Source organism: Anabrus simplex, chromosome 11 (genome assembly GCF_040414725.1).
Source record: "Anabrus simplex isolate iqAnaSimp1 chromosome 11, ASM4041472v1, whole genome shotgun sequence".
In the NCBI taxonomy this organism is placed as follows: Eukaryota; Metazoa; Arthropoda; class Insecta; order Orthoptera; family Tettigoniidae; genus Anabrus; species Anabrus simplex.
This window is the reverse complement of record NC_090275.1, coordinates 74,076,881-74,092,014: the sequence shown is the minus strand read 5'-3', so window position 1 is coordinate 74,092,014 and position 15,134 is coordinate 74,076,881. Positions and strand designations below refer to the sequence as shown.

Genomic DNA, 15,134 nt, shown 5'->3' with positions numbered 1-15,134 from the left:
TATTTTTTAGATGTTCTATGTAAGTGAGAATCTTGTGTGTCAGTCTACTTGCCGACAGTCTGCGGACGTGCCCATAGAATTTCAGACGTCTTTTGCGGATGTCTGCTGCAATGTTGGAATGCTCTTCTGTCTCTTTGCATGACCTCAGTCTATATCCATCTTCTGTTTTTCGGGGGCCGAGAATTTTCCTCAGGATTCTTCTTTCTTCTTTTAAAATGTTTTCTAGGTCACCTTTCCCGTTTAGTGTAAGGGTCTCGCTGGCATATAAGACTTCGGGCTTTATTACTGTATTATAGTGTCTGATCTTTGCATGGCGGGACAAGCACTTTTTATTGTATATGTTGTGAACCCTACTGTAGGCTTTCCGAAATTTGTGTAGGCGAATTTTCTGGGCAGCCTTCTCGCCTCCCGTTGGTTCAATTATTTCTCCCAAGTACTTGAAGTGTGGTACTCGGTTGATTTGCCCATGTGTCGTGTTCAAATTTTGGATGTCAAATTTTGAGCAGAAGAACTTGGTCTTTTCAAAGAAAATTTGTAGGCCAACCTTTCCAGCACATTCGCTAAGGGTTTCCATTTGTTTAACGGCTGTGAATACATCATCTGTAAGTATGGCCAGGTCATCTGCAAAAGCGAGGCATGATATCTCAATACCGTCTTTGGGTCGTCCTAGTCGTATGGGGCGCCAGTATCCCATGTCTTTCAATACCTTTTCCCACTCGCGGATGACTTTGTCTAGGACAAGGTTGAAAAGAAGCGGAGATAAGCCGTCACCTTGTCGGACGCCGGTTTTAATCGGGAATGGTTCAGAGATCTCCCCCATGAATTTAACTTTGGAGATAGTGTCAGTGAGTGTTGCCTTGATGAGGTTGAGGGTCTTGGAATCAAGCCCCAGTTCCTTAAGAACAACGAAGAGAGACTGTCGATCAACCGAGTCGTACGCTTTCCTGAAGTCAACAAAAATGCAGATGACCGGTTTGTTCCTCAATGTTTTGTATTATTATTATTATTATTATTATTATTATTATTATTATTATTATTATTATTATTATTATTATTATTGCGAGTTTCTCGAGTTGTAATATAGAGATATTTCAGTAACTTTCAGAGGTTCAGACATGATCGATAGTCTTTGTGGCAATTTCCTAGTTTCAGATTATGATATTATTACAGAGTTGGCCACTGTATTTATTCATGTTTAACTTGACAAGCATGAGTGCTTAGATTTGTGACCAGCCCGGTCTTGTTTCTTTTTATGCGAGCAAATGTTAGATGACGTCTTTTTATATACGTATTCAATTTTGGCAACTTTAGGACATGTGATATGCCTTAGTGTGATTTTGAGTAAGAGGACGCGTTCCTCATTTGTAAGGCCTGCATCTCTGTGTTTTTGTGACTTGCCTCGGGTAGACCGTTGAGCAGCATGTGTAAAATGGTTGGACACTGTTTTTGTATGGTGATAAGTACAAGAAAAGTGAAGGCAACCATAAAGTTAGGCCAGGAAATAATAGAACAGGTGGATGCTTTCAGATACTTGGGATGTGTAATAACAAAGGACATGAGGTGCAGTCGAGAGGTGAAAACTCGTATTGCGATTGCGAAGGAAGCATGTAATAAGAAGAGTAGACTTTTTTGTGGGGGCATGGATAGAGACTTGAGGAAGCGATTCGTGAAGTGCTTTGTACGGAGTGTGGCACTGTATGGATCTGAGACATAGACATTGAGAAAAGACAAAAGAAGACTGGAAGCATTTGATATGTGGATTTGGAGGAGAATGGAAAGTATACAATGGATAGAAAAAGTAAAGAATAAAGAAGTCTTGAAAAGAGTTGGGGAAGAGAGAAATATATTAAAAGTAATCAAGAAGAGAAAGCACGGTTGGATTGGCCATTGGATTAGGAGAGATCGCTTGCTTATAGATTCTATAGAAGTAAAGGTAAATGGAAAAAGACAAAGAGGACAGAGAAGATATCAGATACTGGACAGTATCAGGATAGAATATAAGTATGAGGAAACAAAGAGGGTGGCAAGTGACAGGATTGCGTGGAGAGCTGCCATATGTTAGAACACTAATGATGCTGCTTTATTTTGGGAGACTGATTCTCTGCTTTTGAGTCATTCCGCCGTGTGTTGGCAAGGGTGATATGTTTGTCTACCGAGGAGAGTTTATTTTAGCGGCCTATACTTCGTGATTATTTTATTGGGTTTTGTCCATGCCACCACATGTTGCAGTAGACGAGATGTTTTTATATTGCGACGTTTCGTTTGATTTTTCTTTCCTATTACCGCTCTGAGGAACAATTGTAACCTGCGATTTATTTCAGGAACTAAAGTTGGATTATGTGTTGAAAGTTAAAGCCTCCTCTGTTATTTTTTTATGATTTTGTGTCAGTAATTTATTTCAGGAACCTATGTTGAATAGGATGTGTTGCTTGAAGTGTAAAATTTATCTCCTTATATTTTCCATCGAGGCTTTGAGTGAATGAGAGTTGCGGAAATGCTGCATGCTTTCTTGGTGAGCCCTGGAAAATGTAACATGTTTTTGTTTCTTTGATTGTGTATATTTGCCATTTTTGTGATTTTTATTGTGTGTGGTTCCGACTCGCAGTGTTCTGTTGTGCTCATGAGGTCACTTATGATTCGAGGTGTATATATTTGTAGGATATATTATCTCACTCAGCGTGTTATATATTGTACAGTTAGATTAGTTTTCGTCTCCCCTTTTTACACATTAAATCGTGTCTTTTCTTAAGGTTAGGGATAACCACTGCAATATCAAGTGTGCAGGAAAGGGGAACATACTCATCTACAGTTGAAAGTGTTAACTGAAGTAAAGCCCAGAGCATGGTGTGAACACGCAAGCCCAAGGTGTAAAATTAATGATACTTTATGATTTGATTTGATATGTTAAGTATGTGTGTCTGCATACATTGTATATTTGTAATAATGATTCTTAAGATGGACTTCATCAAGCTGAAAGAAAAATTCTGAGTCTTGTAAAAATTTGGATCATTTGATACTTTTTTACTATTTTTTTCATATTTTTCTTGTTTATTGTAATAAACAGATTTTCCTCCAAAACTGACATCATGCTTCGCCTTGCTTTATTTGTAGTTTTTAGTTGACCTCACCGTGTCCATATTATGTTATATATTCCCCATCAAAAATCCAGGGTGTATATATTTTTTAGCATTATTTTTATCATAATTTGGACTGAGGACGCCTGGGATCGGCTGGCTAGGCTGGGGCAAATTACCTTTATGGTAGAAACGGGGATACCCTCCATAACAGAGTCCATTATTCTCGTAGGTGACCTGTCCTCCTCTATTCGCCTCACATGACCCCACCATTGAAGCCGGTTTATGCGTACAACTTCGAGTTCATTCCTAACTTAGCCTTTTTATCTTCCCATTCAGAGTACCTTCCTACCATTGTTTCCACCTGTTTGCACCAGCAATCATTCTCGCGACTTTCATGTCTGTTACTTCTGACTTATGAATAAGATATCCTATGTCCACCCAGCTTTCGCTCCCGTAAAGCAAAGTTGGTCTGAAAACAGATCGATATAAAGACAGTTTCGTCCAAGAGCTGACTTCCTTCTTACAGAACACTGTTGATCGCAACTACGAACTCACTGCATTAGCTTTACTGCACTTTGATTCAATCTCACTCACTACATTACCATCCCGAGAGAACACACAACCTAAATACTTGAAATTATCTACCTGTTCCAGCTTTGCTTGCTTGTTGTTTTAAGGGGCCTAACATCGAAGGTCATCGGCCCTGTTCCAGCTTTGTATCACCAATCTGACATTCAATTCTGTTGTATTTCTTACCTACTGACATCAGTTTAGTCTTCGAGAGGCTAATTTTCATCCCATACTCATTTCACCTATTTTCAAGTTCCAAGACTGTAGACTTTTGGCACAATCTGCCATTAAGACCAAGTCGTCAGCATAGGCCAGACTGCTTACTAAATTTCCACCTAACTGAATCCCTCCCTGCCACTTTATTCCTTTCAGCATATGATCCATGTAAATTACGAACAGCAAAGGTGAAAGATTACGCCTTGTCTAATCCCTGTAGATTACGCCTTGTCTAATCCCTGTAAGTACCCTGAACAAAGCACTCATTCTACCGTCAATTCTCACCGAAGCCTAATTATCAACATAAATACCTTTGATTGATTTTAATAATCTACCTTTAATTCCATAGTCCCCCAGTATGGTGAACATCTTTTTTCTCGGTACGCTGTCATATGCTTTCTCTAGATGTACGAAACATAAACACAACTACTGTCTATTACTCTCCTAGCATTTTTCAATCACCTGGTAATCACTGGTTATCATTTTCTTAAAATCTTAAAGTGAATTTAATTAGACTAAATTCAACTTCCAAGTTTTGAAATTTAATGTGCACAGTAATTGCTCATTTATTTTTTGGATGTTAAGTTTTTAAAATGTATCCTGCAAGACAAGAAAATGCAAAAATAGGAAGCACCCTACTTGTACTGCTGTTTAACTGCTTGAACAAGAGCATTGCAGGCATGAAGAGTCTAAACAAAAGATGTGCATACGCTTGTCAGATGCAGTCTCGTCTTCTTCCATCGAACGAGTGCAATCTGTATAGACACATGTTTCATGCTTGAATTGATTTCATCAGTCACCTGATTACAAGCACAAATACTGTATTTACTCGCATATTAGACCGCTTTTGCCCAATTTTACAGCAAAAAATGTAAAGGGGAGTCCAGTATGGGATAATCTAAAATTTTGTGTAATGAACTTCTAGGCTATACAGAGCTATAAATTGTACATGTAAACATTTACACTGTTCCTTGACAAACTTATGAATGCATTTGAATTATACTGGCTATTTTTGTTGGAAGGCAGTATTTCTAAATGTAAAAAGTCAATAAATGGTGAACATGACTTTTAGGCCTACATATAAATATAATCCGTTTTAATTACTCATATCACGTCATTTGTTTCATCTCATTAATTCCTCTGATGAGGTCGATGTCGGGAAGGGCATACGGTCATAAAAACTCGCTATGAAGATTCATCTCGCTTCATACTCGACCCCGTAGAGAAAAGGAATATGGATATCATGTTATGCAATGTTTGTCTGTCTGTTGAGCAGTAGGCCTACCACGCAGTAAACCTGATCACTGCTTTCATTTTAATTGTCTTGTGCCGCTAACTTCCCTGCTACCAGCGTGTCATCATCTTCCCTGCCATCTCGTCAGCCGTGCAATGCAATCGAGCCCGAGAGCATTTGAGGTCCTGTCTTTTTGAACTTTTTAAAAATAGTTTCATTCCCGAGCGTAGAGTCCAAACTGTGTGAAGCTATTCCCAAATGGTTTCTGGAGGTGGTCTCTGATATTCCCAGCTGGTGTATGTGTAGCAGGAGCTACTCCTTCTGAATGAAGCCTTGTTGTTGAAAGCATGCCAAACCACCAGTTTGACGTGTTACGAGTTGTATTTCCGATTGTTAATACATAGTGACTAGAAGCATTCTCTTGATTACTGTGGTTGTTGAAAGCCAGACCCTTATTTTTAAGTATATTTCATGCTTGTTCTCTACATTTATCACATCAGGTTTTACCTAAAGAGCTGTAAATGAGATAAGAGAGACCGCATTGTTTGGGTTACGTATCCTACACAGTGCCCGGATAGTGCCGAAAGTTCCACAGCGGAAAGAATAAAAATAAATAACAGGGAAGTTTGCCACATTTATGGATATCTACAGGTGTGGCAGTAATGCATTTTATTATCATAATGTTTAATTTCATACGTTTGTTGTCTCCCATTTTTTAACGCATACCCCAGTATGTTTTGTTTGGCATCTCTGAAAATCGTTGAAAGTAAGTGGGGACATAAAAAAATCAATATTATTATTGTTAGGTACATTGGGGAGTTAAGCAATTGTGATTGGATTGTTTTTTTCAAGTTTTAAACCTACTTCTCTCCCAAAAAAACCTATATTGGCCCAAGTTACAAGATATTAAATGATCACTTTGTTAATGATCTCGCCTGCCTATATTAATAGGCCTTGCAACAGCCGTGAATATTTCTAACTAAAGTAAACTTGTTTCCTCGTCCCAAAGTGGTGCAGGTCTTTTTAAGACAGGCCTCCAGAGGAAGAAAGTTGCATGTACCATTTTTACCACAAATCAACCTTATGGGAGAGTTTTTACATTTAATTTTTTTAATTTCTTTTCTTTTGTATTTCGTGAATCCTACTTGTTATTCCTCATTAATATAGGTCTTTCCACCTATTTTAATGCATGGACTGTGCTCAGTGTCAGAGTTAAGTTTTTTAAAACATTTTGTTGAACTCTGCAACATGTTCCAAGGTACAACATAGTCGTGTACCTTGGAACAACTTTAACAGTTATGACATAATTACTGAATATTACAAAAATATTATATTTTTCACAAGAAATGACATTATTCATCTGTACATGTATACATAATATTAAACAGGTTGTGTCACTGGACACAGTATTATTCTCTCATTACAGTTCTCTAAAAAATTACAAAAATTTGATGAAAATGACTATTAATAAGAAAATAAAAAGAATCAGATTAAACTAGCAGCACAGTCAAACAGATTTGTTTCAGTGAACATTGTACTTGGAAGTTATGAAATCTATTTCAAAGTGCATCTGTTTCTTTTGTCACTGGGTGCCACCAGAGACATTTGGCCGAGGCAATTTCATTATGACTCCTTCCTAGGGAACTTCATATAGTGTATCCTTGTCAAAGATGAAGTTTTAAGTGTTACCTTGTCTCTTTAAAAAATGAATTTTATACTCGGAACAACATTTCTCATATTCGTGTATTTTACGAACATAATGTACGAGAGACTTTTTTGTTTGAAATTGAATCAGAACAATTTCTTCTGGAAGACATGGGTGATCAAAGTGTAGGCCTAATGCAAAGTCATCCTATTGCTGCTCTTCCAGCAGATCAGCTGCATAATCTGCTTCACAACCACTAGACACAAAATCAGGTTCCTCTTCTGAATGGAAAATATTCCTTTCAGTCCTTTTCTTTGCAGTCGATGTTTTAGATTCATTATTTTCTTTCATAGTGGACAAGTTAGGTTGGGGATCATTTTTGTCAGGAGTAGCTGTTAGGATTGTTGACTTCCCCTTTCTTTCTTCCCCTGATCAAGATCTGTAGACAACTTCAGATTATTGGGTCTAGATCTATTAATACTGAGTTGGATTCAGGTGAATACACTATAAGAACAAGATAATGTTTCAAAATAGCATCTAAAAGAACATGGTGTACCTTGTAATGTTCCAAGGTACAATATGTGCGCGTGTTCCAAGGTACATGATGAAGCCATTTCAGAAAGAAACGAATTAGGTAGGAAAAAAGGTAATCTGTGTAGAAGTTAGTCCATTTACATACTAACATAGTGTAAATAAAGAAGAAATCTATTTTACATGTGAGAACTACTAATATGACAATTTGAAATCACTTTAAAAATACTTTCAAGTACCAAAATGCTTTACACTTAAATAATTTGGAACTGAAACCACAATAGATGCCACCAGACAAACTGTGCTGCCCAGGGTGGCAAAGTAATGAACTCAACTGATCCAAAGGTGTTTACTAAGATCAAAGATAATGCAACTGTTCCAAGGTACAAATGGTCCAAGGTACAACACTCACCCCTACTGCCCTTCATAAATCTCTGGCAATACGGTACCGGGAATCAAACTCAGGCTCCTGAGAATGGCAGCTAATTGTGCTAACCATTACGCTGTTGGACATTCTTAATTACAAAACACAGATGTACATACATGACTGATGCGTGCTTGCAATGAGCAGGTCAGACCTGAAACTATTCACCTATTTGTGGACGTCTTCAGAGCTGCAGTAGGCCTACGCTACGGAGGCAGGCATTTCTTAGCTACGAAACACAAATGTACCGCATGTCTTCGACGCGTGTTTTCATTGGGTCGTACGGACGAAACTATTCACAAATTTTTGTGATGTCATCAGAGCTGCATAAGGCTTGTACCCGCTTCGAAGCAGAATCATTCTTCTCTGACGAATTATGTTGGGGGTCTTGTATGCAGGATTTATTTTTTTCATTTTTTTTTTTGTCTCGAAAAGCCAAGGGGGGTCTAATACACGAGTAAATAAGGTAGCATTGAGAGCAAGGGGATTGTAAGCATATATGCGGAAACGAGTTACAGCCGAAGAGGTAGACGTGAAACTGTTCACGATACATTCAAAAATACTCCAGTAGTATCTCTCATTTTATCTATTTCACTATCAGAGTTGTGTATTTTGCTTTCTGCTTTAACTATTTGAACTGTTTCACGTTTTCTTAGTCTAATTCATGCCATCTTACACAATCATACATGATGCATTCTGTTCTTTTACTTCTCTGCACCTCATTCTGATTTGTGAAAAATATAACTAAAACTGCTGTCAAGTGCCGCTTGCAACAGAAGTTGTTATGACATAGTATCACTAACATTTAAACTGTTAAATACGGAGGTCGAGTCATAAGTCAGGGCAACTTTTTTTTTTTTTTTTTTTTTTTTTTTGCGAACAGGAGACAACACGGAAAATCTAAGATATGCATTTGGAAACATATGGTATGTACTTGTGTATGATGCCACTAGATGGTGTATGTAAACAGTGTGGGTCTAAGAATGCCCCCAAGTTCAGAGTGTGAGTGAGAGCGTCACAAAATGGAAGTCGACAAGCAGGAGCAACGATCGTGTATTAAAATAACATGTGACTATGATCTAATCCCCAAAGTCAAGAAGCCATTACGTGGACTACGGTTTTTTAACAAAGAGGACATCGTAACAGCATTTCGGAGAGAGGTGTCACACGTTAGCGATACACATGCAGCGAATGGTATTCAGCGCCTGCCCCACCACTGGCAACGTACAGTGGAAACCTTGGGTGATTATTTTGAAGGTCTGCAACCAGTGGAGACCTGTCCTTTGTACGTGATCTTGTGTACTTGCTGTCTATACCATAATAAAAGAATGTTTACCAATAGCCTGTGTTCTGTCACTTTCCTACGAGAATCTCCTGAAGTCAGAATTTGTCTTCAGGCACTATGCATAAGTACATGCCCTATATTTCCAAATGCATGAGTTTCCGTGTTGTCTTCTTTTCGCAAGAAAAAAAAAAAATAGTTGCCATGACTTATGACTCGACCCTCGTATATTGAATACCTGTTTCAGTTTCAGTAGTGTTACCAACAGGATCATAATCATACTTGCAGTACTATTCCAGGGCGTCAAAAATAGGCGATCCGTGGCAAGTGTGTCCCAGGTTTGAGGGTTGATGTTGGGATCACTTGGGTAGGAACCACACTAGAACATTGCTTCACATCAAAATATCTTGGAGTTACCCTTGATCGTGCTCTCACTTACCAGAAACACTGCTCGAACACAAAGCAAAAAGTGGCAGCCAGAAATAATATTATAAGGAAGATAATGGGTACTACCTGGGGGGGGGCACATCCCAATACTGTGAGAACCTCTTCTATTGCTCTATGTTACTCTGCAGTGGAATATGCATCCCCAGTATGGTACAAGTCGTCACGCCAGGAAGGTAGATGTTGTTCAAAACCATACCTGCCGCATCATTACCGGCTGTCTAAAACCTACTTCGCTGGACAAATTGTACAGTCTTGCTGGTATTGCCCCTTCTGATATCCGTCGAGAGGTTGCAGCAAAAAACGAGAGGAAGAAGGTGGAAACGTCTGAAGCTCACCCTCTGTATGGATACAGGCCAGTTACTCCAAGACTCAAATCAAGGAAAAGCTTCCTCAGAACAACAGAGGCTGTTAACGGGACTCCTCAGCAATCCCAAATTGATAAGTGGCGCACAAGCTGCACTCGCTCCGAAGAATGGCTGACACCAAGTGAAGAACTACCACCTGGTCACATGGAGAAATGGAGTACTTGGAGATCACTGAACAGATTAGGGGCAGGTGTGACAAGATGTAAAAGCAACCTGCAGAAGTGGGGGTTTCAACATCGAGTCCTCATTGTATGCAGTCCAGATGTCTGATTTGTTGTAGTGTAGTAGGTGCCCTAAAACATGCACAGTACAAGATCTACTTCAGGCAACTGAAAATGCACTAGATGTTGCCAATTTCTGGGCAAAAGTAGTATAGACTTTTTTTTTTAATAATTGTGACTTTGTCTATAATGTATATAATTCTGTAAAAGTATGTATGTATGTATGTATGTATGTATATGTATTTACAGTATTAATGTTTCTGATACAAATAAATAAAATACTGGTTTACGTCCAATTAACTATTTCTTCAACAGTTTTCGGAGACTCCAAGAAGCTGGAATTTTTGCACTGCAGGAGTTCTTTATGTGCCGGTAAATCTACCAATTTGAGGCTGTCATATTTAAACACCTTCAAATACCACCAGGCTTTGTACAGTTTGCATATTTGCTGGGAGATCTTTAGAAGATAGGTCCAGCAGCCAATGTTATTGCTTCCTTAGCACCACCCAGGGGTCACATGTAGGGCTTTTTAAAGTTTAACCTACGGACGTGAAGCAACAGTATACCCATCCTTAATAGGATTCGATGTGGTCTTGGTGTCTGTGCTGTGTCCCTGTATAAATGGGGAAAGATACAATCCCCCGAGTGTGACTGTGGTGCTCCTTTTCAAACCATCGAACACATTGTAAAGGAGTGTAGCAGAAGAACCTACCCTGGAGGTTTGATTTTCTAGAGGCCAATACAGAGGCTCTAGAATGGATAACATCTTTGGACATTAAAATATAATGTACTTGCTTTCTTGTTTCTGTATATATATATATATATTGTTGTTGTTAGTCGTTTAGTCGCTTTCGACTCTCCGTGACCCCATAGACCAAAGTGCGCCATTTCTTCCTGTCGTATACTATTTTCCGAAGTCTTTCTAAATTGAGAGCCGTGGCTTCCTTGATGTCATCAATCCACCTCATCCGTTGTTGCCCTCTTCTCCTGTTACCATCAGTCTTCCCCAGCATTAAGGTCTTTTCCAGTGAATCATGTTTTCTCATGATATGGTTGGGTTGCCACCATAGTACTGTCACTTCAACCCTATTGAGTTGGTATGCAGTGAAGTGAAACATTACACACGCACAAATAATAAGTCCTTCACAATTACTGAAGTGGAAAGACTGTTCCGGGAGGGAATTACTCTACTCTGCTGTGTGATCAACATTTTGCGCAGCTATCATGTACAACCATATGCTGGCCCACCTATAATTATATTTCTGATGCCTTTATGTTAAACTGACTTTACTACTGTGGTTCACTTTAAAGTTGTTTGTTGTTTCTTCTTTCAGCTCAGGCTATTGCTGGTGTTCTGCGAAAGAAGGAGCCTATTTTCACTCCAGAAGACTTCCCTGCTATAGGTGGTAAGTTTAAAGAAAATGTAACAGTTATTTAAGGAATAATCATAATTACCGTAAAGCCTCATCTACAGAGTGCTGACATTTTGAAATGATATCATCTAGGCTGCCTGCATCCCTATTTTGATCTATGTTTCTCTACTGCATGGCAGAGAAACAGATCTCTCTTGGGCAATCCATGGCTGAGTTGTAATTAATTTTCGCAGTTATATACCGAATGTGCCCCCAGCAATTTCTTTACATGCTGACATCATATTTGAGTACTATTTGGATTTTTTTTTTTTTTTTTTTTTTTTTTTTTTTTTTTTTTTTTTTTTTTTAATGTAGATGTTCCATATAGCATGGCATCTAGATGAAAAGCTAAGTGTGTTGGAGCAAGCACACCTCCTTCTTTTAATCCATGAATGATTTGAAGTGGATCAGAGATAATATTTTGATGAATGATTTGTCCAGACATTTAATCATGAAGAGCCTTAATCAGATCTACAAAATGCTGTTGACAGCCAAAGTGTTTCAGTACTGTCCAAAGTAGCTGGTCTCCAGACTGAGTCGAAAACCTTTTCCAGGTCATTGAACACTAGGTATAAAGGTGTCTGTTGCTCTCTGCACGTTTCCTGGATTTGCCTTGCACAGAAGATTATACCTGTTGTGTCTCTGGACATTCGAAAACCGCACTGCGACTCAAGTAGGATCCTGTAGGAAGTAATCTTTAGGCGAATGAGAAAAATTCTATCAAGAATTTTACCTGCTGTAGAAAGCAATGATATACCAAGATAGTTGCCACAAACATTATGATCACCTTTTTTAAAAAGAGTAACGATAGCAACATTTTTAAGGTTACTGGGTACTTCGCAGGTTTCCCATGTTAAGAGGATAAGTGTATGAAGTCTGTTCTTTGGAGGTAGGCCTCCATTTTGAATCAATTCCAGAGGAATGTTATCTGGGCAAGGAGCCTTGCCAGGTTTCAGTTTACTGAGAGCAACATTGAATTCCTTGAATGTTGGTGGGAGAGCCATCCATGGTTGTTGGGGATGTAGAGGTACATCTAGAAAGTCTTCAGCAGCATTTGAACTCCGATTGAGAAGACTGGAGAAATTTTCTTTCCAACAGTATAGGATTTCTTGACTATCAGTAATAATGGTAGCATATCAGCAGCTTTCAGTGTCTCAGAAGAGAAGCGAGTTGGACAATATACCTCTCTTATTCGTTCATGGAACTTACACAGGTCTTGGGCATCAGACATACTTGGCAGTTCCTGAGCATTCTGCATCATTTCCCCTTATCCAGCTCCTGCTGGGTCGGGGTATTTGTGGTACTTCTCCATCTTCCTCTTTCCTTCCACCATTCCTCTTGCACGATTTTGTCCCAGTCTAAATTTCGTCTTCTAATGCCGAAGAAAAGAAATTTGCTCACTTCAAACATTGATATAGGAATTAGAAAAATGTTTCTGAAGACTTTCATCTGGAGCGTAGCATTGTGTGGAAGTGAAACATGGACGATAACTAGCTCAGAAAGAAAGAGAATAGAAGCTTTTGAAATGTGGTGTTACAGGAGAATGCTGAAGGTGAGGTGGATAGATCGAATCACGAATGAAGAGATACTGAATCGAATTGGTGAGGGGAGATCGATTTGAGTAAATTTGACGAGAAGAAGAGATAGAATGATAGGACACATCGAAGACACCCAGGACTCGGTCAGTTGGTTTTTGAGGAAGTGTATTTTGAAGTAAGTGTAGGCGGTAAGAACGGTAGGGGTAGACCAAGGTATGAATATGACAAACAGATTAGAGCAGATGTAGGATGTGATAGTTACATAGAAATGAAAAGGTTAGCACAGGATAGGGTAGCATGGAGGGTTGCACCAAACCAGTCTATGGACTGATGACTCAAACAGCAACATGCCGTTCTTCACTGATTTAATCCACCTTGCTCTAGGTCTTCCTCTTCCTCTTTCTCTATTGCCCTCGCACTTTGCCTCCAACTTCTGTCTCGGTCTTCTATTCTCCTCCATCCTCTTTACATGTCCAAACCACCTTAGTTTATTCTTTTCAACTATCATTTGGCTTTCCTAACCCAACTTCCTTCCTTCAATTCTAACTCTGTCTTTCCTTGTCTTTCTTATTATACAGTAGAACCTCGATAATTCGAAATCGGTTAATTCAAAATCCCGCCTAATTCGAAGAAGCTCTCGTTCCCGGAAACATGAGATACAGTTTTGCATGTTATTTCAATTGTTTAATTCGAAATATGGATAATTCGTAATTCGAAGTACAATGTCGGCCCCATTACCGAAATTCAGACTTTTAATTCGAAACTGCCTTTACATTTTAAAACAATAGTATGTTACAGAGTAATTTCAACTCGAAATGTATCCGCTCCGCGTCATAACAGAACGCGCGTTCCGGAACGTGGAGGGGTAGCTTTCTGCACTTCACACTCACTTCGGTGGGTGTACAGTGCGCTTCATTATTGCTAAGTTGAATGAAATCGGAATTCTTTTGTGTTCAACCTTTTAAGGAACGCCGTAATATCACGCAACAGGCAGTGTGCGGGAAAACAGAATCCGCGAACACTGGCGATACCAACAGTTGACGAAAAAACGTGGCAAATATAATAAATTCGTACGCATCGAACAACATTGACATGCCGGTGAAACTGCATTGTTTTATTTTAATGCGAGCCCAAACGGTCTTATGGTTTTAAAGGAGAAATTGCCACCCGGGAAACCGTAGTGTGAGGGATGGGGGTCATAGTAGTACGTTGCAATGCACACGGAAGCGATATACTTTATCCCCTCGTCATAGGAAACTTCGATAAGCCACGATGTTTTAAGAGCGTCGGGCACTTTCCATGCCAGTACAAAGCATGTAGCCTATAATAAAAATGCAAACAGTAAAGAAATCCAAAAAAGAATGCATTTGCACAGGGGAACCGGCATAATTTATCCTCGTCTTTGAATTGTGCGACTTTTTTTTCTTTCGTTGCGTGAGGTTATGTTTGTCAGCGATTTATCCAAGCGCATTATTTGAACATTGTAAATGCACCTTGTTGGATACATTTCGGAAATAGTTTTTTCCATGGCATTAGAAAGGTTTAAACTGTGAATCGAGGTGATTGCATGTATTAATGGGTCTTAGAATACTTCGTGACGCGGCAAGTGTTTACATTTCTGAAGTACGAGAGAAGTGCCACGGCGGGAAATCGTACAAGGATAGAGTCATAGGAAAGTTCGATTTTAAGGGCATCGGGTACTTTCTGTGTAAATACAAGGCATCTAAAATGCATACAGTATAGTAATCCAATCAATAAAGCACTTGCACATGGGAGCGAGCATAGATTTCTCCTCGTCTTTGAATCGTGCTTATTTTTTTTTTTCTTTCGTTGCGTGAGGTTATGTTTACCAGTGAGATATCCGAGTGTATTATTTGAATACTGTAAACGCACCTTCTTGGATACATTTTGGAAATAGTTTTTTTTTTCATGGCATTTGAAAGGTATAAACTGTGAATCAAGGTTAAATGCATGCAGTAACGGGCCTTAGAATATTTTATAACGCGGCAAGGGTTGGTACTTCTGAATTGCGGATTGGCGGTTAATTCGAAATCACGTAATTCGAAGTCCGATTTTTGAGTCCCAACGACTTCGAATTAACGAGGTTTTACTGTACTTCTTAGGAAGAATTTTATCTCACTGGCTTGAATTCTACTCTCTTGCCTGCTAATC

The 15,134-nt window shown here is 39.0% G+C and overlaps 1 protein-coding gene across 3 annotated transcripts in view; it reads left to right on the top strand.

Annotated features, from left to right (window-relative positions):
- Positions 1-15,134, top strand: part of LOC136883454 (protein maelstrom homolog) — a 228,650-nt gene that overhangs the window by 195,407 nt on the left and 18,109 nt on the right. For all 3 annotated transcript variants that reach the window (XM_067155759.2, XM_067155761.2, XM_067155760.2), the window contains exon 11: positions 11,347-11,418. In XM_067155759.2, coding sequence (XP_067011860.2) covers positions 11,347-11,418 — 72 coding nt within the window. The remainder of the gene's footprint in view (positions 1-11,346; positions 11,419-15,134) is intronic.